We start from the raw sequence: 25,885 nt of genomic DNA, 5'->3' as shown, positions 1-25,885 counted from the left end.
AGCATTTGTCACCTAGAAAAGTCCATTTCATAAACTTGTTATATAGGTAGTCCTTAACTTAAAACCACAATTGAGACCAAAATTGTTGTTGCTAAGTGAGACATTTGTTAAGTGAGTTTTGCCCCATTTTATGACTTTCCTTGCCACAGTTATTAAGTGAATCACTGCAGTTGTTAAGTTAGTGACATGGTGTTAAGTGAATCTGCCTTCCCCATTGGCTTTGCTTGTCAGAAGTTCGCAAAAGGAGTTCACGTGATCCCGGGACATGGTCAGTAGTCAAGTATCTGAATTTTTATCACGTGACAATGGAGATGCTACAACAGTCATAAGTGGGAAAAAGTCATAACTCACTTTTTTTTAGTGATGTAACTTAAATGAACAGTTGTAAGTCGAGGACAACTGTAATTGTTTCTGGCCTTTCTGAGGTAAAAAATAGAGGAATACTATACCATCAATTTTAGAATAGGCTTAATTTCAAAACAAAGATCTCAACTGAATAAAAATAAACCAAAGAAAAGTAGAAAACTATAGTCCTTCCATACCCCCAGTCTGCATAATCATTATCTTCACTATAATCCTAGTCACAAACAGGCTGCCCTTCTCAGGCAAGTAGAAATATGCAACCTGGACCCCCCTTAAAGCTTCAGATGCAGCTTCCACAACCTTTGTGTATATCTGAACTGTTATTTTCAGCGTGGCAGAAGATGGACATTATTAAATAAATAAGTGCTAGCTTTGTTCTGTTTTTACCACTTCTTTACCCTGTCTCCATTCTTTTGTAACAAGAGGCCAGATTCATCAAAATTGAAGTCATGTCCTTGGCCTAAAAATACTTGCATCCTTGAGGCAGAGCAAGAGCTAAGATTTCTCTTCCTTAAGTCAAATTATCCCCATTGATGCTGTTCTGTAATGCAATAGGTCACTGGGGGTTCGTTTTATGCATTCAGACATGCCAGAGAGTTAATCCATGGGGATAATTTTCAGAGTATTTTTTAACAAAGTTAAAAGACTGCAGTTGCTTCTAAAGCAGTAGAGTGAGATTGCAAGGACATTTCTACATAATAATTTATAACTACAGAATTCATTTATACTGTGGACTTGCTAAAGTCCATTTAGGACCATTTTTTTTAAAATGCTGTAAATCTGTATTCATTGGCTATCGTTAAGCCAAAGAAACTATAAATCAGAATTCCTCTTAGTGAAGCTGTTGTTGCATTTTCTTCAAGTACAGTATTTTAAATTTGTTCAGATGAAGTGAGTTATGAAACAGGAAAAAATGTTCATTTTTCACTGTATTATGAACAAACTTCCTTCTGTATAGTCATTATAGACAGAAACTTTCTTAATTGAAGCTGAAGTTCATGAAAAAAAACTACAGACTGTATCTGACTGCAATAGTGAAATCCAATTGACCATTTACACTTCTAAAACACTTCAGTTAAGTATGCTTTTAAAAACCTAACACTCTACAACTGACTATATCACAGGTTTTAAGGTCAATGAAATCAAAACTTTAAGCTGATTCAGACTTCCCTAGATGTCTACCTTCTGGATGCAGTAAACATTAACTCATAATTCCCAGCCACCATAGCTTATTACCTATGAATTCTAACCTGCCCCACCCTCATTTTAAGGAACTTCTCAAAATTCAGCTGCTCACAATTAAGGTGAAATCACTGGTGTTTCATCTTCAAGGACAGGTATGAGCAAAACAGTAACACTGTTTTCTCTTTTACCATCTCCTTAATAAGGCAATAATACTTCAGGCCAGCAGGGTTTTTCCAGATTTTATTTCTAAAATCCACAAGAAATTATTTAATTTTTTTTACAACATATAAGTCTCTGCATGCATTTTCTCCAAGTTGTATAGCTATTAACATAAATTGCTTAAGCATCATTTTTATGCAAATCACATTGTTTTCATTCTTTGATGTACAACTTTCCCTGATAATTCTTTAAAAGCCAAATTCCTAAGCATTCACCACTATTTGATAGTGAAGAATAAATGTATATAATATTGCACTACACATGTGCTTCAGTATCACATTTCATGAACAAACCAAAAGCAGAAACAGAAAGGATGCACTTATTGCTTTTACTATCACAAATCAATCTAACTTATGTTATTGCCTAACTGTGAAAATGCCAGGAAACTGTCCAAATAAAGCAACCAAAGAAGATACTAGCAGGGTGACTCCATGATTTGAAGTACAACTCATTTGGAGAGCACTAAGTTAGGGAAGGCTGCCTATTAAGCAATCTCAACATGCTTCTAAGATGTCTTTAATCACTATGGCTAATGGATTTGAGAGGACTCTAATTGAAGCATCCCAATTCAGAATATACTTTAATTACGATTGCCAAACAGGCTTTAAATGAATTTGTGAAATGTCTTGTAGTAACCTAATGGAAGGTAGAAATTACAATGCAAATAATTTGCTCAAGTACTACTTCCAGTATAAGATTTCAACATGTAGAGTTTATAATTCATTAGAATTCTGCTATAAAAAGGCAGTTGACCTATATAGCATGCAGATAAATTAGCTTATTCATTCCAGATCTTTATTACTATAACCTTCCCTCTTGCTGTTCTTCCTCTTCCATTCATGATCTTTCTGGCAAGCTCATTGGTGATAAAAAATTGTGGATGTCTGAACTAATAATGCAATCCTATGTATGCTTACTTGGGGATATATTGCAACATATCCAGCATCACTTATTTTCATGTAAAGGTGTAGGACTTAGACTGAAAATTTTAGTGTGGTGTCTCATCCACATTTACCCGTCACAACTGAATCTGGTAGAGAATACTCAATGGGTGCTTTGAGCAGCCTGCTTCCCTATTTGAAACAGTTTTGTAAGCATATAGTATACCTGTGCAGGCCTTGTAGCACTGATTACATTAGTTGTTTTCTAAGTTCCTGATCTATACAAACCATGTGTGCCTAGATATGGACTTATCAATTACCTATCTACATAGCAGACATTTTAGCTAAGTTTTCCAATAAAATAGGGTAATCAAGTTTGGATTAATATTAAATAATTAAAATAATTGAATGCTAAGTTTACATACAATATATGACAATATCTCTTGCAGATGTATCAGTGTATTCTGAGAATCTCAGAATCCAATGCCAATTTATTTGGTGAAAGCATCATATTTTCCAACAGCATCATCTCAATTATTCATTTTGGATTTCTTACTTGCAGGGAACAGTTTAAGAAGTCAACTTGTTTGGTGAAATAGTCCTGTGTATTGAGATATATCTCAGATAATTATTATTTATTATATAATTAGTTCATGTAAGACTACTTTCTTCTTTAGATTGGTGAGCTCTGTTGGGTATCTAAATGGAGTGACTTCCTGCTACTTCTGTTACTCTTGGGAAAATTCAATAACATGTTCAATCATAGAATTCTTCTAAAACACTTACAAGGCCCAGAGCTGTGGGCATTTTTTGCACTCCTTCCTGAGCAGGCAAGTGAGTGTAGGGGAGAGGCAATTCTGATAGATTCTCCTTTGTAGAGTGCCAGAGATTTACTTCTTTCCCCCACTACATCCCATTTCATCTACATGAAGCTCTGGGATAGGGCTGTCAAACTCCCAGTCCATGGCCTGGATGTGTCACCTGCTGACCACATCCATACCCAGTTTAGGCAAAGGGGGATAAAGTCCTGATACATCACGTGATGCTGCCATGATGATGTGAGTTTGACACCCCGGCTCTGGGAGAAGCATCCATTGGTTTAAAGAAGAAAGAGAGGGAGGGAGGTCTACAATGGGCAGAAGAAGGGATTCTTTCAGAGAATCCTGTCAGCCCCTATAACTTTTTTTTAGTGAGAAACCCATAATGACCTTCTAAGGAACCCATACTTCTCCGCAAAGTAGTATGCAATTGTCACTAAACATGAAACATGAGTTTTGCTTGGTGAGGTATTTTGCCAGCACTTTAATAGTACAATTATTTTCCTTCCCATAAGCTGTAAAAACACCAGAGATTTGTAAAAAAACAACAACCACACACGCACACACTCAAAACAAAACCCAAGCCTCCACTCTGCAAGCACAGATACCAATGCACCAACTTCTAAAATCCCTGAATCAAATGCATTTAGCACTTCATAGAATGAATTTTTTTTCTTAGCTGAAACAAGCAATTCCAAAATTCAGCACCTAAATTTATTGACTCATATCAAAACAAGGAAATCCCTAGTGTGACTACTTGGAAGAACTCCTTAGGGTTCAACATTTGGAAGGCATGTTTACTCCAGAAAAAAAATCTTTGTCATGTTCCATGAACATTCTTGTTTACTCTTCTGACTAAACATGTAGAGCAATGATGTAAACATTGAATCCCAGGCTGAAAGTCTTGTGTATGGACAGCTACCAAGGACTTTCAAAAAAACTTGTTACCAAGTTGTATTTTGTTACAACACAGGGAAAGTATTAAACATAGAACCTGAGCATAATCATATTACCTATATCTACATAGTGCTATAATTCTTGTGTCTGATTGTTTGCAATTTTCAATTGGGCAAAACTGTGCATTATAGGACAACTATTTTTATATTTAAAAAAACAATTTATATATAAAAAAATTGGTAAAAAACAATTATTACCAACCTGCCTTCCACTGAGGACCTGTATATTGCATGAGTCAAAAAGACGGCTGTGAAAATCTTTATAGACCCCTCACATCCTGGACATAAACTGTTTCAACTCCTACCCTCAAAACGATGCTATAGAGAACAACTAGACACAACCAGACACACACCAGAACAACTAGACACAAAGACAGTTTTTCCCCGAACGCCATCACTCTGCTAAACAAATAATTCCCTCAACACTGACCAATTATTTACAAAGTCTGTGTTACTATTACTATTATTCTTCTCATCACTCCTTATCACCCATCCCCCCACACTTGTGACTGTATGACTGTGTTCTGACCCAACCCTGTTACCACAAGAAAATCTCAAACAAATGCAGCAACTCAAACCTTCTCAGCTTTAATCTACAAACAACTTCTTTGTAGATAAAAGATGGCTTGCAGACAATTAGTCCAACCAGAAAAGCCTTGACAGAATTCTTCAGATAAGCCAGAGTCTCCAAACACAATGCTGAGTCCTTAGAATGTTTTTGCTTTTTAAACCAGGCTTATATTCCCTGGAAGGAGGGGCCCTTACGTTGCATCCTTACTTCTGAGTCGCCTGTGCTGCTCCAGCTGTTCTCTTCTACGAATCATCCTGCGCGCACGCGCACTTGGCACAGGCTCCTCGGGAACCTCCTTATCACTGCTTCCAGCTCCCACAATCCCTGAAGGTAGCAGTCCACTCCCTGATGGTCCTGGCCCCTCATCAGAGTCATCGCTCTCCTCAGCCATCTTCACTGCTGCCGGCAAACCACAACAGACTGTTAACTTTGTTGCTTGTATCCTTATGATTTATATTGACTATTTCCTAGTATGATTTGATTGTTTATTGTACCCTACCAAGACAAATTCCTTGTGTGTCCAATCACACTTGGACAATAGATAATTCTATTCCATTCCATTCCACTCCATTCTATCAACAAGATTTAAAAGGGCTCAGTTACAGAATGCACCCAAAATACAACATACCTGTGAGACTGAAGTTTGGCAAAATTGTGCCCACTTCAGTGCTGCTGTGTTGCCACACCTGCATGATTGACATTCCCAGTGTTCTCTGCAACCTTTCTTCAAGAAAACCAGCAAGAAGTTGGAAGTCACTCCTCCTGCTGCTGCCATTTTGCCAACCAGTGGTCATTCTGTTCAACTATTTAGTAAGGAAACATTTCTGAAACAATGACTCAATGAGTCATGAGTTGTCTAGTTAAAATTAAATTAGACTTAAATCAGTTTTTTCTGGATCTACTTGATATTTTCTAGAGTATGGTCCCTAAATGTCAGTCAAGACCTAAAGATGCCCTTGACCTTTACAAGATTGTATATCCCTAATATCTTTTTGTATTTCTGTTTATTGACTTATATGGCCTACCTTACAAAAACATAAGGAAAGAAGTTATCTACAGGCAACACAATCATTAAAGGAGTTGCGGGTTTACAAACAGCATTCCCACTGTTGATATCATCTGAAAATACAACTGGAACAAAAATATATATGTTCCACTAAAGCTCTATCAAAACAAAATTGTTTTTTTTATTTCCCCTGTACTTGCTTTTACTTTTCCCACCAAGAGGAAACATGGGCGAAGAGAGTTGTGATGTTTTATCAGTATTGTTTGAGTTTGGCTTACAAAATCTAAACACTTCAAATGGAATATTTTTTTAAAAAAAAAATATTAAAAATAATTCCTGCTTAATAGGAAATAGTATTTTATTAAGGGGTAAATCAAGTTCACAGATGAAAAAGGTAATGGTGTCAGGAACTCTTGGAAACATAAAATTATTTGATTTAAAGTTTGGCTAAAAATAAGATAGTATTTTCCTAAAACCAGAATATAGCTGGCATATAACATATAAATGCAATCTTATATAGAATACCTCTTCTCCCATTTATCTAAATTCCTGAAGATTTTCTTCGAACAAATAGCATTTCTGTCCTTTCTTTTATCATTTTTTTTACATTTGTTTTCTTATCTTATTGTAACATTTAAAGTTACAAAGTACCATTCTTTTATCCTTTTAAGATTACTTAGGGATAAGGGAGCCTTGTAACTAAGTGACAATAACAAAGAGTAGCAGAGAATAAATATTTTTTAATATATTTCTCCAGGTCATTACAAATTGTTCATGCACATGCATTATGCTTTTAAAACAACCTTAGTCTTAGGGGTTTATCTTAAAAACGTAACATATGTTACGACTTTAAAATATAAAAAATATATTACTCTCAGTCAACTTGCTCACTGCAGTATATCTGTATTGAACCATACAGGGATGGGATGCTACCGGTTCGGCCGGTTCTATAAGAACCTGTAGCTGCAAAGAGCAGCTGACACCAAACCGGTTCGTTGTTTGGCTCACCCGCCTGTCTGGGCCCTAGGCTGTCCTTTATGCCCCGCTTTTCCCTCCTCGGCTGCTTTGTGCAGCACAGCTGAGGTTGAAAAAGCAGGAAACAAGAGGATTTTCGAACGCTGCACACCCGAGCGCAGCGCTTGTCAGCTGTCCAGGTGGCACAGCTGATTATTTCTTGCAAACACTACACACATGAATGTCCACAGTTTGGAGAACCGGCAAATTGCTCCACTAGCTGGCCCGCTCCTCCCCGTCCACTCACTCCTTACCTGCCATGCAAGCCTTCCAACATGCCTGGTTTGGTAAGTTACTATTTTTCCTTTTTTTCTCCGACAATCAGCTGTTCTGCTCTGCCGGGAGATTTAGATTAGCTAGAAAGCAGGAAATCCTTGGATTTATTGCTTTCTAACTAATCTAAAAGCAGAGCCGAACCTTCCTTAGGACTGAAGTTTTTCAGTGCAGACTCAGGTAGCCAATTGCAGAAAGATAGATCTCTAAGTGAATCTGTGATTCTGTGAGCAATTCAATCTGCCTGCCTGCTTTGCCTGTTTTTGGGTAAAAGTTGCTCTTTTTAAATAAAACATTCAATATTTACATACATGGTATGTTGTCAGTTAAGTTTGTGAGTTTGCTTGATAGCAAATTTTATGTGACAGACTCAGGTAGCCGATTGCAGATAGAGAGATCTCTAAGTGATTCTGTGAGCAAATCAATCTGCCTGCCTGTTTTGCCTGCTTTTAGGTAAAAGTTGTTCTTTTTTATAAAAAAAATCAATATTTACGTAAATATTTATAATATTTACATACAAGCCATGCTCACCCAGTCACATGACCACCAAGCCATGCCCAGTCAGCAAACCACATCCACCCAGTCACATGACCACCAAGCCACACCCACAAATTAGGCCACACCCACAGAACTGGTTGTTAAGAATTCCACCCCTGGAACCATACAATCTTGCACCTTAAATTACTTGTACAAATTCAATTTAAAGAAAAACCCTGCTTAGTCACTGGTTTATAAAAAATAAATGCATATCTTAGTGATAGCAAAAGACTTCTTCAATCTATTTTATTTATCTATTCAGCAATTTATCTCTTGTCACTAGAAGTATTATTTTGTAATAGGAACTTAACATTCAGAATATTTTCCAGAAGGCAGAGGCTTTGGCCACAGATAAATTTAGCTTTAGCTAATAGGACTTCTGAAATGACAATAGAACTTGAGTTTATGCCTAGAAATCAAGACAAATTTACCAGATAAGACTTACTATTATAAGGTAGATTGAAGCAGTTATCAACAGTGACAATTCCACCTAACTCTCTTAGTGTTTATGCACTTTTAAAGCAGTTCTAACCTGCACAGGTTTCATTTTGATTCCACTTTATAATCCTTCACAAACCAGTTTGAATCTATCTTTGACTTCTTCACTTTTCTGAGCTTCAAAATGCAAAAGCAGGCCATCAGCCAATTAGTTCCCTTTCGAGCTGTTCAAAAATGAATCCAAAACAATTCTAGCCTATAAACTACTACAGTTCCTGCAGTAACAAAAAAACAAACAGTAGCCCACATGCAAATGAAAATAGCCAACAATCCAGCATTCTATATGGAAGTTACCCTACTGTGAAGACATCAATTTAAATACAAGACTCTACTAATTGTGGTATTGGAGGGTGGAATTCTTGTAGTCAGGTGATTTTCACAATCTCTCTAAGCATGGGGGTGATTGCAGTGTCCACGTGTAATCCATGTGGAGGGAAGTGTTGAGTAAGAACTTAATTCAGGAAAGAATGGGGAACTAGGGCAAGGTAAGTTTTCCCTTGCTCATCTTTCCTTAAGCTTGTAGAATCTAGCAAATTGGGTTACTTTTAATAGTGTAAGTAAAGCAGAGATTAGTAACCTTCTTTGTAGGAACTAGAGACCAGGCAGGCACCATGATTTCCAGATGATCTGGAAAGGTGACTGGTGAAACCATCACCAAACTGCTTGTCTGTGGAGGCTGTGAGCAAGCAAGAATATATAACTTTTTGGTTGGATGATTTTGAGTTATTCAACTTACAACAGTTCATTTAGTGACCATTCAAAGTTACATAAGCACTGAAAAAAGTGAAGTGTGACCATTTTTCATAGTTACGGCTGTTGCTCCATCTCCTTGGTCAAATCTGTCAAAATTCAGATGCTTGGCAACTGACTTATATTTAGGATGGATGCAATGTCCCAGGATCATGTGACCATCTTTTTCAACCTTCTGACATGCAAAGTAATAGGGAAGCCAGATTCACTTAACAACTATGTCACTTATCAACAGAAGTTTTGGTCATAGGTTGAGGACTACCTGTATCCATCTTTATCTGAGAATATATCTCATTCAGTTCAGTTGGATCATGTATTGGTCAGGTGTCATAGGATTGTGTATCTATCAATAGACAATAAAATGGTTCTATTGGATTTTCCAAAATGTTATTGTCTGAATACAAAAATGAAGGAATACTGGTACCACCCCATTACCTCCATCCAGCAAGAAAATCATATATAGTACTGAATGTAGAATATAAGGAAAGAGCCTGTTCTTTCTTCCTGATACAATGATAGTAAAAACAGTAGCTGGTTCTGAATTCTGCCTGGGAGCGTTACCTAATGCTTCATATCTTCTGTTACACTATTAAGTAGATATAATGGTTATCCATTAACCTAACCTTTTGGTTTTTCTAAAACTTGATGCTCTACCATGCTACTCTCTACCAATCGTCTGATGTGAATTTAAATTATAAAGTAATAAGCATTTCTTTGCAGAATACAGAAAGCATATGATTGTTTACTTTTTGCAAGATAAGAACATTTTGGAATCAAAGTAATATAATAGAACATTTTAGCTGCCTACTGCCAGATGTAAACATTAAAATGAAACAAAATTATAATGTGCCAAGTTATTTTTTCTTGAAAGTTTCCTTCTAGAGTGATTGAAGAAATATTATGATGAAATTAAGATGCTCCTTGGCAGTGAAGAACATTTAATTATCTTGATCACAAACTCAAGCTTTGTTTTGTCATTAATACGTAGATATAATTTCCCTATTTGCTACCTTGTTTTCTTCTGTTTTTATTCTTGCGCTACAAAACTGAAATTATCTGTATGTGGGTTGGCTATTTTAAACAGAAATTTTTCTAAATATGCCACTTTTAGAGAAAAACTTCTAATAAAAATTAAACACTAATAGCAACTTTATTATCATACTTCTTAGATTAAATCACAAGCACTTATAATGCACATTTATAACAAGATCATTCTAAAAGAACTGTGTACACATATCCACACGTATGCTGAATTCTGCGCAAGGTGTCATAGGATGATATTTCATTTTCAGCTTAATGATTTTAGAACTTTCCCAGGAAGCTTTGTTGGGCCTTTCCAGTTGTATAAATATAGAAAACAGTAATTTGGGAGCAGTGTTTAGCAAAAGATGCCTGGGAACACAAACTGATGATCTCACACGAGTGGACTTCCAGCGACAAGAGTAAAAACATGTTGGTCTTTAAGCCAAGCTGTTAGTAAATATAATACATGATACTTTGACAAGCTAGGATATTTCAACAATTATCAGAAGTGTCTCTGTGAAAAAAAAATCATCCACAATTTTTGCAAGCAAGCCAAGAGATTACGCATTATTATTGCTGACCAGTTCTAGTCAGAGACTTTCCAGGAGTTTGAAGTCATCAGCAAGCCTACAAAGACATCAACTGCAATTCTTTCCCATGTCAGTTCTTCACTTGGTACTGGCATGATCTTTGAAGAGTTATGCTTACTGCGTAAAGAGATCTCATCACATGTGAACTTCTTGGAGTCTGCAAAACTTCTATGAAGCTGCATATAGATGTCAAATGCACATGTAGACCAATTGTATCTAGAACTTCACAATGTGGTTTCAACTAAACACATTTCCAGAGAGGACAATAGTAAGTGGGGAAGTTATAGAAGTGTTTCATTCTGTTTGCCATTTTATTGCATAGTAGGTTTTAATGTGCCATGTTATTTTATATTAATTATTTTTGGGGGAGTTACTGTGCTTTGTATATTATGATATATAAATAAATATAGGTATACAATGGGCTATAAATGGATCCTCCCTAATCTAGACATTCTGTCATATTGTGTAATGCCACTTTTTTCTTTCTTTCAGTCATGTCCCATTCTTGGAGAATGCCTGGATAAATCCCTGTAGTTTTATTGGCAAGGTTTCTCAGAAGTGGCTTGCCATTGCCTCCTTTGGGCTGAGAAAACTTTCCTATAACAAACTGGCTCTTGTCACCTACTGCTTTGCTAAAACTGAGCTCTTTGGAACCTAAGATCTGGGATGAAAAAGTGACAAGAGATAAAGTGCTGAATAGATAAATAAAATAGATTGAAGAAGAAGCCTTTTGCTACCACTAAGATATGCATTCATTTTTTTTTCTTTAAATGGAATTTGTACAAGTAATTTAAGGGGCAGGATTGCATGGTTCAATACAGATATACTGCAGTGACCAAGTTGACTGTTCTAGAGTAAGAGAGTTAAGTGGGACTGTCACCATCTGTCGATAACTGCCTCAATCTACCTTATAATAGTAAGGCTTACCTGGTAAATTTGTCTTGATTTCTAGGCATAAACTCAAGTTCTATTGTCATTTCAGAAGTCCTATTAGCTAAAGCTCAATTTATCTGTGGCTAAGGCCACAGCCTTCTGGAAAATATTCTGAATGTTAAGTTCCTATTACAAAATAATACTTCTAGTCATACAACAGCACATATGACCATTCAGAACCTTAGTGAACAGGCACTGTATCTCAAGTTTCTTTTCCACAAATATATTTGGCCTATAAAAAGAAGCACATGGCACAAAAAAAGACCATGCTGCTATTCTTGCCTTTTTACAAACCCTTAAGGAAAAAAAACAAAGCTGAGAATACTCATATTATATATTCTACATAATATGTAGACTATTATGTTTATCAGATTTAGCTTGATTAGTTTCTGTACTCAATACCAAGTGCCTTTCTCATGAGGCTGTAGAAGAGGGGGCAAAAACCAAAATGATTACAGAGACACAATATCTAGAGAGAAAGATCATAGTCTGGGGCCCCTCTATGACTTTATCTTTGTTGTGAATAGAACAAGAATTAATTAACATGACTGACTGATTTTATTCAGTACCAAATAAACTCAGAGCTGTTTAGGGCTCCAAGTGAGTTTGTCAGGGCCAACTAGATGGATCACCAAATTAGGGTGCTTGCCTGATCCACTTCAGCATCTCAAGTAAACAGGATAACTAAATTAGGATGTCTGACAAACTTTGCAGCTCAATTGGTTCCTAGTTTGAAAGAGATGCTGCAACCAATTTAATTGATGAGGCTGAAATCCTGTTAAGTTCTAAAGAGCAGAAACATGTGCAAAGGCAAACTCCAAGCTGTACAAAGCTTGTTAAAAGTAGAAGTTATTGTGGTCTTTGTTGTCTACAGCTGAACACAGACAGAACTCCAGAATCATTGGATTATAAAGTGCCTACTCCAGTCTTTTATTTGCTTATATTGAGTCCTTATGTCTGTGGTATTAACTTCTAGATTCTTCAGCTATAGGTAAAGCATTATTGAAAGGAGAGCTTGGCCATTTAAATTTGCTCTTATACCTGGATTAAACCATGTATTAATTGTATTTTAACAACAGAATAAGTCTGATCCAGAAAGGCAGAACATATATTGAAAAAGAAAATTACCTAATCCTGAATCTGTTGCTTGTGTGATCAGTGGGTAGCATTTGTTTGTTTGTCCATATTGTTTTCCATTCTTTGAATGGTCAAGGACCATTATTTGTTTTAGTAATTTAAAAAAAATATAATAATTAATAATTTAAAAAATACTAGGAAAGCACCTCACAACACCCTGTTTGCCTGTGCTTCTTACATTGCTTTCTGTATTTTTCTCTCATAGTATGAGTTTGGAATTTTTGTCAATTATTTTTCAATCAGTCGTGTGTGTGTGTGTGTGTGTGTGTGTCAATAGATATAGATGTTTGTTTATAAAATGTATTGGCCGCCCATCTTACCACAGGGTAACTCTGGGTGGCTTACAATCATAAAAAGTAGTGAGGAATCTAAATATGTAAATTACTTATTCATATCTTTTCTGTAGATTTCTATTTTCATCAATACTCAATGGTTCTTGATCTATAACAACTACAACTTTGTCATAGTTTCTATAATGATTACATACTCCTCACATGGCAACAGTAATTTTTCTTGTTTCCACTTTTCTCTATATCTGCAATTACAGGTAGGCTTCAACAGTAAAAGAACAGGCGGAAGATGCTAAGTCTGATCGATATGTTTCACACAGAAACAATCCACAGGAGAATAAAGAAAAGCCCTATGTCTATTTGCAGGAACAATAGTTGCTAACAAATGACAGTGTCAGATAAAACAAAGCCACAGACTATAAGCCAATCTCCTCTATTTACAAAGACAAATTACCTTTGGTACCTGAGGGTGAAACCAAGTCGGTAGCTCAGCTCAGACACATCAAAGCACTTGATGACCTTTATATTAGCACAATATTGCAAACTGCTTTCCAGAACACAATCCTGTTTTCCTAAGTATGAGCAGTTTCCTTTCTCATGGACACATGGTTGTGAAGAGGAAGCAACAAAAACATGGCTATTCACCAAAAACCAACCTATATGCTGTCTAAGAGCAGCTGTTTCCACCAAAGACAACTGATACAGTTAAGTACCAAGGATCATTATTGAACTGTATTTCACAAATATCTATAGAAAATGTAATTAAAAGTAGCATAGAAGAATCCTAGATTCCAGGCATTTGTTACACAATGTTCCTCTGTTAGTTCTATTAGAAAGTTAGTCTGAAAGAGAAAAGGAAATATTACTTTCAGAAAACAAAGAGCAGCATACAAAACTGAGTAACTTAGTAAATAAATAAATACTTTAAGACATGCCAGATTTTTTTAAAGTCCTTTGCTAATGCAATCAATGGTCCTAAATTTAACAAGCTCTCCATATGAAACTGAAGGCATACAGACTAGAATTTTTGCAGAAAATGAAGTACTCACATGCATTATTATGTGTTAGGAAAGTAAATAAACCAAGAATTATTTAACAGAAAGATGGAAAAATGGAATATCATGGCCTAAGAATATATTTAACATATAGAAATAATCAAGTACTAATAAATCCCTTTATTCCACATTTCTAAATGTGGAATGTGTTCTAAATTTCCACATTTCTTACATCCTTATGCTGGATCCATATAAACATGCCATCTGAGTAAGTATTTCAGCTTAAGATCCACCTTGTTCTTTAGTGAACAACCTTTTTTCCTATAGCCTCCATCTTTCATTTCTTCTTTCAATTTGGCTTCATATTCTTAAAATATGTTTATTCCCAGCCCAATAAAATGCTTGAATAAACAAAAATATCCACAGAAACACACACATTTTGAAAGCCTATGAAGATCCCATGGACACAGCAGCTGCTCACATTTCAGCCACTATCAAAGATGTGCTTTTTATTTTGTGCCGTCGATGATTAAAATTGAACATATTTTACCATTTGGAAAATATTCCTTCCATTTGTAGAAGTGGTGGCGACTCTGGTAAGGCTAATTTTTGTCAGTTTTTGTACTACCAGTTGTGTTGTTCTGGAATGAACTGACTCCTCTGGAGCAGATTTAACTAGTTATGGTAATTATAGGTATTACAAGATAGGCTGTGTGGTGCTTCTAATTTATGTTCTAGGATAGGGGTGTCAAACTCACGGCCTAGGGGTCGGATCTAACCCACAGGCTGCTTAGACCTGGTCCGCGGGGCCACCCAGGAAACTGTGAAGGACTAGCTGGTGGTGCCTCTGCCAGCAAAAATGGAGCTTGGGAGGACCATGTGCAGTGGTTCTTTTCGCTGGTAGAGGGCTGCAGGAGGCTGTCACAGTGGAAAATGGAGCCCGGGGGATGTGTGGGGTCCCCCAAGCTCTGTTTTTGCTAGCAGAGTGCAAGCAAAACAAACTACTAGTGAAAGTGGATCCTCCAAGCCCCATCCAGGCCACCACAGGGGCCCTGACATGAGTGATGTCGAGCTGGCCATACCCACCACGGCCACGCCTACTCCTCACTAAATCAAACACAACCCTGATGTGGCCATTAATGAAATCGAGGTTGACACCCTGTTGTAGGAAACCATGCAGCTGCTTCTTGAAGATGCTACATTCCCCACCCCACAGCACCTTTTATGAATTGAATCTAAAGTACTTCACTGCCCTACTATAAGTTTTCCTTGTGTGAGAGCACTCGGTAAATGGAACTCTTTTTACATACATCTTTGGATGAAATCTGATTAAGTATTCTCCTTGCATAAGGGAAAAAAAACATGTCCCAACAAAATCTCAAAGATTTGAGCAAAGAATTCAGGCAAGTAAAGGAGAGGCACAAGATAAATATCTACAAATGAAATTACACATATGTAGACTTTCTTAAATTTGATGACATCTAAATTTCCTGGTACATGATAAGATTTTAGGTGGATCTTCGTAATTCACATTCACAAATATTTAAGCATGTTGTTCCCTGTATGTTCCCTAATATCTATGATAAAGTAGGAGATAAGAACGAGCAATTATATACTTAAAGTGACCTTTGTGCATCATTCACCTTGAATAGGGATGCCATAGAAGAGCTAAGGGGTTTCTCCCCACCCCCCAAAGCTAACAAAAATAACAAAAACCTTTCCACACTGGAACAGAGATACTCAAAAAGACCAAACAAAGCACATGAAAAAGCCTGAAGCAACCATTATAACAGCAGCTGGATTCACTAAACCGGCACTAATGTAGAAAAATGAAGAAAAGGCATACTTCCATGTACATTTGGTCCATATATGAATTTTGAACATTTTGTTTAATATATGTATATATTTTAAGAGCATCTGTAATGAATACAGTCTGCCAAAATCAATCTGATATATCAAGCAATATGGTAGACATTTGAGAAATCAAAGAACATTCTCTGGGCATTTTGAATGGAAAGAATAGAAACTGAACCTCGAATTAAATTATAGCACCATTAATCATTTTATGTTGAACTATATCTCAACTCAACAAGTTCTAAGATTTCTACTGTTTGACTGCATTTCTATAATCAGAAGTCTAATTATATACATATCCATAAAATCAAGATAATATTGTTACCAAGAATGGATTTTTTCAACTTTCTACATGAGAAAACATACAAAGATTGTTACAGGTTTGCATTCAATCAGCCTTTGAAACTAACAGCATTAAATGGCAAAATCTAGCAAAGGGATTGTCATGAAATTAAAAGAAAGCATATCTATTTAATTCACTTGTGTCTTAATGACAGAGATGCTTGTTTACTTTACAAAGGTAAAATACTGGCTAAGGACACAAGGATCTCAACTTTCAAAACACAATACTTTTTTAAAAATGCTAAATGTACAAAGCAAAATTAAGTTACTCAGCCATAACACCTGCAACAGAAATGGCCACTGAAATATTTAATACTTAATGCCATTACTTAAGACTAATTCTCACTGCAACTTTAGACCTTTCCAGATGTGCTTCAATTTGAAAAGTATTGTGGTCACCATCAATTAAGTATAAAGAACCATATATTGTCTATGATTCAGAATAAATCTAGTTTGCAGAGGAATAATTTGTTGCAGAAAAACTAACAAAAGGCCTTGAGCACCTTAAATTTCAGCCCATTATTTCAGCAGTGTATCTGAAATATTGATTTCCAAACCAGGCTAAGGCTGGTATCCAACACCACAGTCTGTGGATTTTTTTTTTCAAATTGGCATGTGCCATCATCCTATGTTTTCCATTCTGAAATTTCATTAGGATTTATCTGGCTAAAACCTAGGGTAGGTTGGATGTGCTGGCTCTGCCATTTGTGGGATCATTTTATAAACATCCCTCTATAGCAGTTATGGCTAACCTTTTCAGCACTGAGTGCCCAAAGCATGTGCATGTGCGCATCCCCAAAATACAATAAGCATGTGTCCCCTGCGGATGCGCCCTGGCCCCCATGCATGCATGGCAGAGACCCAAAGACCCGCTGGCTGGCAGGAGGCATGCATGTGCATACGCGGCTGAGCTGGGGCGACAGCTCGCATGGTCACAGAGAAGGCTCTATGTGCCACCTCTGGCAGGCGTGCCATAGGTTCGCCATCATGGAGCTATGGGGATAGCCCCATGCAGTCCCTGAGCCACATTCTCTTCTCTTGATCTTTTTACAGGGCATCTTGGATCATCCATCCATCCTCTATTAAAGGTATAACCTGTAAAAAAAACAATGCTTATTTGTTGTTTCTTTACCTGACAAGGACTCCAACATGTTTTTCTAGGTTGCCCAATTCTGTGCCTCTATTTGTTCTCTATGCTCCACTTACACTAAAGATTATTGCTAATCTTGGTGATCACCATGGTCACTATATTTGTATTATATCAACATTATGGCCGTCTTGTTTTTCTTATTTTTTACTTTCTTTTAACTTATATCTATAATTTAAGTTTGTTTCTATGTACCGGTAGTGTTTTCTGGCTAAAGGTCATAGTACGTGTTTGTCGTTGTTATGCATTATGACATAAGCTTTACTATCATCTTCATCAGCTGTGTGAAACACTGTGATCTGCAAGTCAGTGTAGGAACACTGAAAATTAGCAAGGAATTGGAAAGACAGATAAGTGGGAAGGAAATACTCAAAGTGGAGTCAGTGATGGTTATACAATGGCAAATGATAAAACAGCCATTGATGATGGCTAAATTAATGAATAACAGAACTTGCTTTTTTATCTAATAAAATTTGCAATGCTAATCTGAATATCCTTCTTATACAATTTTATGCATGTTATTCCAAACGTAACTGAAGCTCATAAAATGCTAATGTTACCCCTTAATTGGCCTGATTTTTTCCACCCCAGCCAATATATTAAGCCCACAATATTTAAAATGCTTTGATCAGCATCATCTACAACCACACAAATCCCAGAATTTTGGAAGTTACAATTCCAGTGCTATCTTAGACAAAACCCAACTATAAAAGAACGAAGATATTTGAAATATTTAACCTGCAGAACACAACAGCCTTGTGATCTCTATCATTCATTTCTGTGGATGACTTGCATTTTGCTTTGTATATACAGATTATGTGATTATTTCTATTACTGGGAATAATAGAAATAATCACATGTTCTGCATAAGCTTTTTGGAAGTATGGCTTTTTGATGCCCATTATACACGTCTAATTTAAATGGAAATGAAAAATATAAACATATGATCAGTTAGCTATTTATTACCTATGACTCCCCAATAAAACATCTATACATTGGGTAGCATGTTATTGAATTACAGGATTTGAGGGGGAGAGTAAGAGAAGGGAGAACTGTTTTCATGCACAGCTTATGAATTTGCAGGAAGGGTCTGGCTTGTTCACCATGTAAATCACTGAATGACTCTTCATTTAATCCAGAATCTTTTTTTTTTATGGTCTTACATTTCAACAGTGTCCTTAACTTCAGCAGTTGAAAACCCATGAGAACAGTCACGCTTTGCAATATAAGTGAGTTTCATCCTAGGAGCACCATGCACATGTCCTGGCTTGCACTCAAGCTAGCTCAGCTAAAGTGAATATAACTGTCATGCATCATCATTGCTTAGACCCCAATAGAAAGACCAGCGATGTGATTTACTAATTGCAGGCTGACAGAAAAACTAGGATACTCACTTTGGAAAATTACAGAAATTATACTTCTTAATTTATGTCAGGCAACATGCTTTTTTGATGGCTGCTTTGTGAGGCTGAAGTAAGTGTCCAAGCAAACGTACATTGAATTCCAGAAGAATAAAGTTACAAAAAAGGTTTCACAAATAGAGAACAAAGAGAACCTAAGAGCATTGTACTAAATGCACAATAAGGTTACAGCTATGAAGTTGGGTGAGATAATTTGGTATAAAAAGTGCCAGATGAGCTTCATGTGATGCCATAGGAACAGCAATTAATGGTCCTCCCACAGAGCTACACTCTTATGATTGATGGTGGCCCCAGCAATAATAAAAGTCATGGATGCAAAAAAAAAACACATTTCGACAATTCCTACTGGTGGTGATTCTCAACCGTGGCAACTTTAAAATGTGTGGACTTCAACACCAAGAACACCCCAGCCAGCTTACTGCCTGGGGAATTCGGGGAATCAATGCCCACACATCTTGAAGTTGCCAAGGTTGAGCAATGTGTCCTACACCAACCAGTCATGCCCGGTCCTACTGTAGGAAAGGATTTCCTACAGCTTCCAATTCCCATTTTAAATGAGGCCACAAGGGGTCTCATTTTACACTTATACCCATTTGGCATGCTTTTTGGATCCAATTGGAGAAGCTTTACCCCCACCTGTTCCATAGGTTTCTGATGTCCAGTTCTCAGGTTCTCTCACCACATGAAACATTCTAGAAATGTGCTAGACTAGACAGATGATTGCACTGTTAGTGACAACTGCCCCTCCCCCAAAAGTCCTTTTGCTGTCCTCTTTTGCTGCCCTACCAAAGGTACTGCTAAGACAAGTTTGCAAAGGGGAAGGAACACATACCAAGTGAACCCTCTCCCACCTGCCTTCCTTCTCAAATTCTATCTGGCTCACTGTAGTAATAAACCCAATAGCCAAATCAGTAAAAGGGATTTTTCTCCTTGTCGGGACCAGCAGCGCTTTGTACTAATAGGCACCAAGGCCTCACTGCAAGCATTATTCACCCTGTACTCACATAGTGCTTGGAAGGATTTCGCCTTTTTTCCACGTCCACCACATTAGCATCCAGTACAGTGTAGGACAGCATCTTCGTCCCCAGGAAACGCAAACACAGTCCAGATGTATCCTTGTATTCTGATGACTGCGCTTATTCTTTGGCTCCTCAGCAATCGAGGAGGATTTCCGAGGAAAACAGAGCCTCCTCTGCCCTCAGTCTAGCTTTCTTCCCCTTGCCTGTACAAAACGGACAGACGAAACACCTCCGACCGAGCTTTTCCCGAATACTTATTTTTCCCCTTTTTAAAAAAAGAAATCACGCGGGAAACGACCAAAACACGGCCGTACTCCAGCGCGTCCCGCAGGCGCAGACACACTTCAAACTCTTCTCCCTCCTATGCAGGGAAATCTGAATTGTCTTCAGTTACTTCCAATATTTCATCCTGGCGGAAAAAAACTCTTCTCGTTCGGACCGCATTGGAGCGGACGGGCAGCGGGGAGGAGCTCAGCTCTGGGAAAGGATCAAGTTCTGCACACCCTTTACACAGATCTCGCGTACTGTGTGTGTGTGTGTGTGTGTGTATTGTGTGTGTGCGTGTGCGTGTCCGCTCCTCTTATTCTCCCCCTCTGCCTGCCTTCCTACCTATCTCTTTCCCCTCCCCTTGCTCCCTCCCGCCCTACACCGGAGTGAGTCGCCGCCGTGCAGTTATCCTCGGCCCCAGCCCCTTGTCTGACAGCGGCTGATCTTTGACAACGCTTCCCGCTGCTGCGCCGATTGCTCCTGCAGCGGCCTGGGGGGTGGGGGTCGGAAAGGGAGGAAACGTGCAGGCCGGCAGAAGATACGGCGGGGCTGGTTTGGATGGGGAGACGGGCGAGTGCGCTGCTCCCTTCCCCAGCTCTCCTCCGGATTCCCGCTGCTGTCGTCTTCGCAGCGAGGCGAGGGGTTGTGGGGAAGGGCTGGCTGAGCAGGAGGGCCGGCTGTTTGCCGACAGGAAAGGAGGAGGAGGAGGAGGAGGCAGGAGAGCGGAACGGGGGAGGGGGCGATCACCTCTCCACGCCCCAAACCAGAGGGAAGCTGAGACGGGCGGCGGCCACTTAAGAGCGGCTGGTCGGCCGGCAAAGATTTGGCATGGGCAGGGGGAAAGAGGAAAGAAGCTGGCGTTTCAGGCGCTCGCTTCTTCTTCTCGCACCCACCACCCCCGGTCCCTCCCTCAAGCTGCCTGGCGACAAGAGAAAAAGTGAGGCGGCAGCTGTGTGGCAGAAAAAGAGAGCGAGCCGGAATCGCTTTATGCAATTTAAAAGAAACCCACCTCATGAGAATGATGTTGCCGGTAGTTACAGGTATTTTTGATGACAGAGGCTGCTGCTCATGCAGTGCAGACCAGGGATCATTTGGAGTGCAGACCAGGTCTTCCACTCCAAATGATCCCGTGAAGCAGAAACCAGAGTTGGTTGCTGAGATGGGTGGTTATAGAAATCAAATCAAATAAATAAAGGTCCGAATACATACCCAGAAGATTTACCCACCACGTGAGAGAATTCAAGAGCCACAAGCTAGTGGGTGCCAAAAAAGTTGGATATCTTCCAATGATCATAAGCTATTTATTTGGGTGAGATGAGAAATCTAGCCCTGCAGATATTATTGAATTAAAATATCCAACATCCCATAAACTAGCTGGGGCTGGAGGGAGTTGAAGTTCAGCAATTTCTGGTGGAATTTTTTTTACACAGGGCTTTCCAGCCCTGTGCAAACCTACTTGGTGGGCTGCAGCATAGGCCAAAGTTACTTGTAAGAGATTCTGTAAAATCAGCAATGAAAAGGCTTAGTTCAACTGGCAGCCTTTTTATCAGTTTGCATCAGAAAATGTTACATCCAGAATATTAAAAGATAGATCATGCCTTGCTAAACTGCTGTTCAGCATACCCACATTCATAACTCAGAAATATTAGTACTCTACTTAAACATATATACATACATACACACAAGTGTGTATATTATATAGATTGATTGATTCTTATAACAATTGGAACTGGAATTTCAATCACTAAATGATGCAGTTATTAAGTCATCACATGACCAAACCCAATTTTATGGTCATGTTTATTGCAGTTGTTAAGTGAATCTGGTTTCCCCATTGACTTTGCTTGTCAGAAGATTGCAAAAGGGAATCACTTGACCCTGGGACACCGCAACGGTCATAAATATGAATCAGTTGCCAAGCATCTGAATTTTGATCATGAAGGTGCTGCAATTGTCATACGTGTGGAAAAACTGTCATAAGTCATTTTTTCAGTGTCGTTAGAACTTCAAATGGTCACTAAATGAATGCTGTAAGTTGAGGACTATCTATATATCATCTGCATAGTTTTTCCCCTGGGGGGGGATAAGCTATTGTATGATCTACCTCAAAGAAAGTCCTCTGGGCTTCAAGATACATTTGCTATGATGCTATAGAAATCTGGTCCTTCTTAGAGGAAAAAATCAATAAAGAAAACTATATAAAGAAATAAAATTTAATAGCCACTGTTGTGCAGAAATAGTTTTAAATATTTAGGTGCCAATGCTGTCTTAGGGCATTTTTTCCTCCACTGAATTAAAATGCTATTCACCCATCCTAAGATGGCATTAAGTGGTGCTGACAATATTTGCCATTTTTATCCTCCTAACCCTAACGTATCCTCATGTTTCTGGGTCATTGTCCTGATCTATGCATATGACACTCATTACAGGCAAGATTATTGTTTTTCTCCTCTGGCTTCATTGCTAACCTCTTTACAGAGTCACCATCCAGTAGTTTAAACTTCCACCAATCAGAGCATTGCACAGGGATGGGGAAGATTTGCCTTCAAGACTCTGTTGGGAAGACTCCAGGCGATTTTGTCTATCCCTGTCACAACTCACTTGTGCATTTCCTTAAAAAGAGTGGTGACCAGTGGTGGGATTCACATATTTTTACCACCAGTTCAGTGGGCGTGATTTGGTAGGCGTGCTTTGCGCGCATGCACTTTGCGTGCGCACGCATGCCAAATGCATGCTTTGCACAGGCGCAGAGGCATTCTAACTCACCTCCTGCAAGCCTGCACGATCCCGGTCGCTTCAGCAGCTGCCGCACAGCACTCTTCTGTGCCACGCAAAGCAGCTGCACTTCAATTTCAGAGGATAAAGGTGAGTATGGGAGCCCAGGCAGGCGGATGGGCCCAACAGCAGAGTGGCAGAGAGAACCAATTCGGTCTCCGCTGCTCATCGCTGCTACCGGCTTGGCAGAACCAGACCGAACTGGTAGAATACCAGTACTGGTGGCGACATGAACATATTGTTAGACACATCAAAGATAACTCAATCAGGTAGTTCTTGTACCCAACTGCAACTGGGACAGGATTTTCATTCACCAGTCACAACAGTCATAAGTCAAGGTACTCATGTGACCTGATCTCATTTTACTAATTATGGAGGTCATTAATCAAAAGTACAGTCATTAGTCAGAATCACATGGTCTTAAATCTGAATCCATTCTCCCAAATGGGCATTTTTTGCTGGAGAAAAGCATTGCAAATCATGGTCATGTGACTGCAGGATCACCCAGTCATAAATGTGAGCCAGTTGCGAACCACTTGAAATGGAGTCATGTGATGGGGGTTGGAACTACATTTTATGATGGCCAGGTTGTAAAGCCTATTTTACGAGGCCATCATAAACTCTGAAATGTCATTAAACGGGTGGTAAATCAAGGATAAGCACCTTCTTTATATCTGGTTCAGGAAGGAAATGATAGAAAGTGTCAAAAAACAACAACAAGGAAATTTAGAAATAATCAACAAAATTTATATGTACAATCCACAATAACAAAACCAAAACTGAACAACCCACCTGATATGTTACATATATCAGTTTAAGCCATCATATTGTATAAACACAGCAAACTACAGATTGTTCATAGTGGTGTATGGCTAAGTGTGTTGTATGAACATAGGCATTGTATCCTCCAAAATATATTTTGTCTGGTCCCAATTCTTACAACATGGCTACTTTAAACAAGACAAAGTTATAGACCTGGTAAAACTAGTTAAATTTTTGTTTAAATAATTTAATTACAAGCACATAGATAATTTCAGCATATTTTGTATGGCATCCAATTGAATTCCAGTCTAAGCTTCCAAGGCAATACTGAAATACATAATTTAAAACACAAGTCGTTGGGAGTAAAGTTACAGATTTTGTCTATTCAGAAGAGTGTAGATTAAGTGTATGTATAAATTGGTTTGATTAAAATCAGCTGATGTAAAGTTACCTTTACAGACAAAATCATAAACTATTAGTTTATACCCCTCACCATCTTATTTCAACAGGAACTTAAACCCAACAAAACCTTTTTATTTGGCTTTTAATAAAATTAAAAATTAGTGTTAAGCTATCCCCTCCTTTCCCAATCCTTTGCACCTGTCACGGTGATTGGGTTTTATAGCTGAGTGAAATATAGGTGGGGAAAGCCAGATATTTACATCAAATTAAAATGAAATGAATTAAACTCTAGGTTCTGAAGGAATTTGCAAAATTGTTTTACTGTTTTATTTTACTGAGGAAGAGAAAATGATACATTGTATATGAAAGTATCCATAGGGAAGAATATATTGATTTAATCCAGCTCTATTGCAAGTTACAAAGTTTGCAAATTGAGAATTTAATCAGGAAATGGTGGAAAATAATAAGAACAGCCTCCACTGTGTTATGATAAATCACCATGAGATGGGTAAATTTTATAAATAAATAAATATCATTAATTTTTGCAAAAAAAGGATATGCTCAAATAAAAAACAGGTACAATGTAAAGGGTTGTAATATTTCTCTAATAAGACTCATATCTTTCTATTGTACAGCTTATATGTTATATTAAAGGTTAAAATAATTTTGAAGTGATTTATCTTGATCAGATTTTTTTACATCTGATAAACCTGGAATTTTCAGAGGTATATACTTTTTATATTCACTATATCTACATATATAAAACACAAATTCAAAAACCAGACTAGAAAAAAAAACCTATTTAAAATGTGGTTTAGTAGAAAGATGTATCCTAAATATAATATTAAAGCTCTTCACTGTGTGCTTTTACAAAGGAAATTTTTAAAAATACTAACAAGATTTTTTAAATATAGGAACTAAAATTTCAAGAAGCATATCTCTCTCAATCATGAAGTACATACAGCTCTTATTTTGAACATAACTCACCTTAAATTTAAATATGTATTTAAATAATTAAACATTTAAATACATAAACTTCATTACAAAATATAAGTTTCACTATATATAAAGAAACTCCTGTATTAGTTTTCCAAGTTTGTTTCAACAGCACCACACTGTGGCAATATACATATTTGCAGGTTAGGTTACTTTTGCTTGTTAGATAATTACCAACTCATAATACAGATTACCATCAAATTTCTATGGAAGAATAAAAGTGCATGATGTTGCGCTTTTGTCATCAAGTCTCATCCGGTCCTTGAGTATTGAAGATTTGCCTTAAGATTTGCCGTTACATGATAATAAAATGGATCCACAGCTTTAGATTCCAGAATAACAGAATTTTTTTTTTCCTTACTAAATTGTTTTTATGAACAACTGATACTGTATTACAAAAGAAAGGGAAACTAAACTTCCCCTTTATCAGCTACAGTAGATATTAAATAAGAAAATACTTGTTAATTTAAAAGTTAAATATTAAAATTTTAAGAAAACTATCTGAACTATATATATGCTGTGCATATTTAGGAAATATGTCTTCTATACAGCTTCCATCAAGACAGCAGACTTGAAGGTTTTTTTTCACTTTGGATTTATGGACTTGATTATCATACACTGTAAGAAGTCCAGTGGCTTTTAGAAGACATACCAAGGGCTTTTGGTGCCAAAATCATATTTGTGGATAAAACAAGTTACTCTCAACTGATGGCATCACTTGGAACACAACTCTTACTTACTGAAAACCTGATGAAAGGATGTGTTAAAATCTGGTCATTTTAGGAACCTATCTTTGCTCCCCCACCCCCCCGCAGGAAGGGGTTATCCTTCCCTAAAGGACACTGACTAAAATAGTTCCAT

The 25,885-nt window shown here is 37.6% G+C and overlaps 1 protein-coding gene across 2 annotated transcripts in view; it reads right to left on the bottom strand.

Moving 5' to 3' along the window:
- SH3PXD2A (SH3 and PX domains 2A) overlaps nucleotides 1-20,699 on the bottom strand; it is a 224,445-nt gene extending 203,746 nt beyond the window's left edge. Inside the window, exon 1 of one of the 2 annotated variants that reach the window (XM_026663980.2) lies at nucleotides 19,808-20,699. In XM_026663980.2, coding sequence (XP_026519765.2) covers nucleotides 19,808-19,879 — 72 coding nt within the window. In that variant the 5' untranslated portion in view covers nucleotides 19,880-20,699. The remainder of the gene's footprint in view (nucleotides 1-19,807) is intronic. The other variant, XM_026663907.2, reaches the window with a different exon arrangement.
- Between the last annotated feature and the right edge of the window lie 5,186 nt (nucleotides 20,700-25,885).

This window comes from Notechis scutatus, chromosome 4 (assembly GCF_049901735.1).
Source record: "Notechis scutatus isolate UNSWTSFEM ecotype Mainland chromosome 4, rNotScu1.2, whole genome shotgun sequence".
NCBI lineage: Eukaryota > Metazoa > Chordata > Lepidosauria > Squamata > Elapidae > Notechis > Notechis scutatus.
The sequence above is the reverse complement of the archived record's forward strand: the minus strand, read 5'-3'. Positions and strand labels throughout refer to the sequence as shown.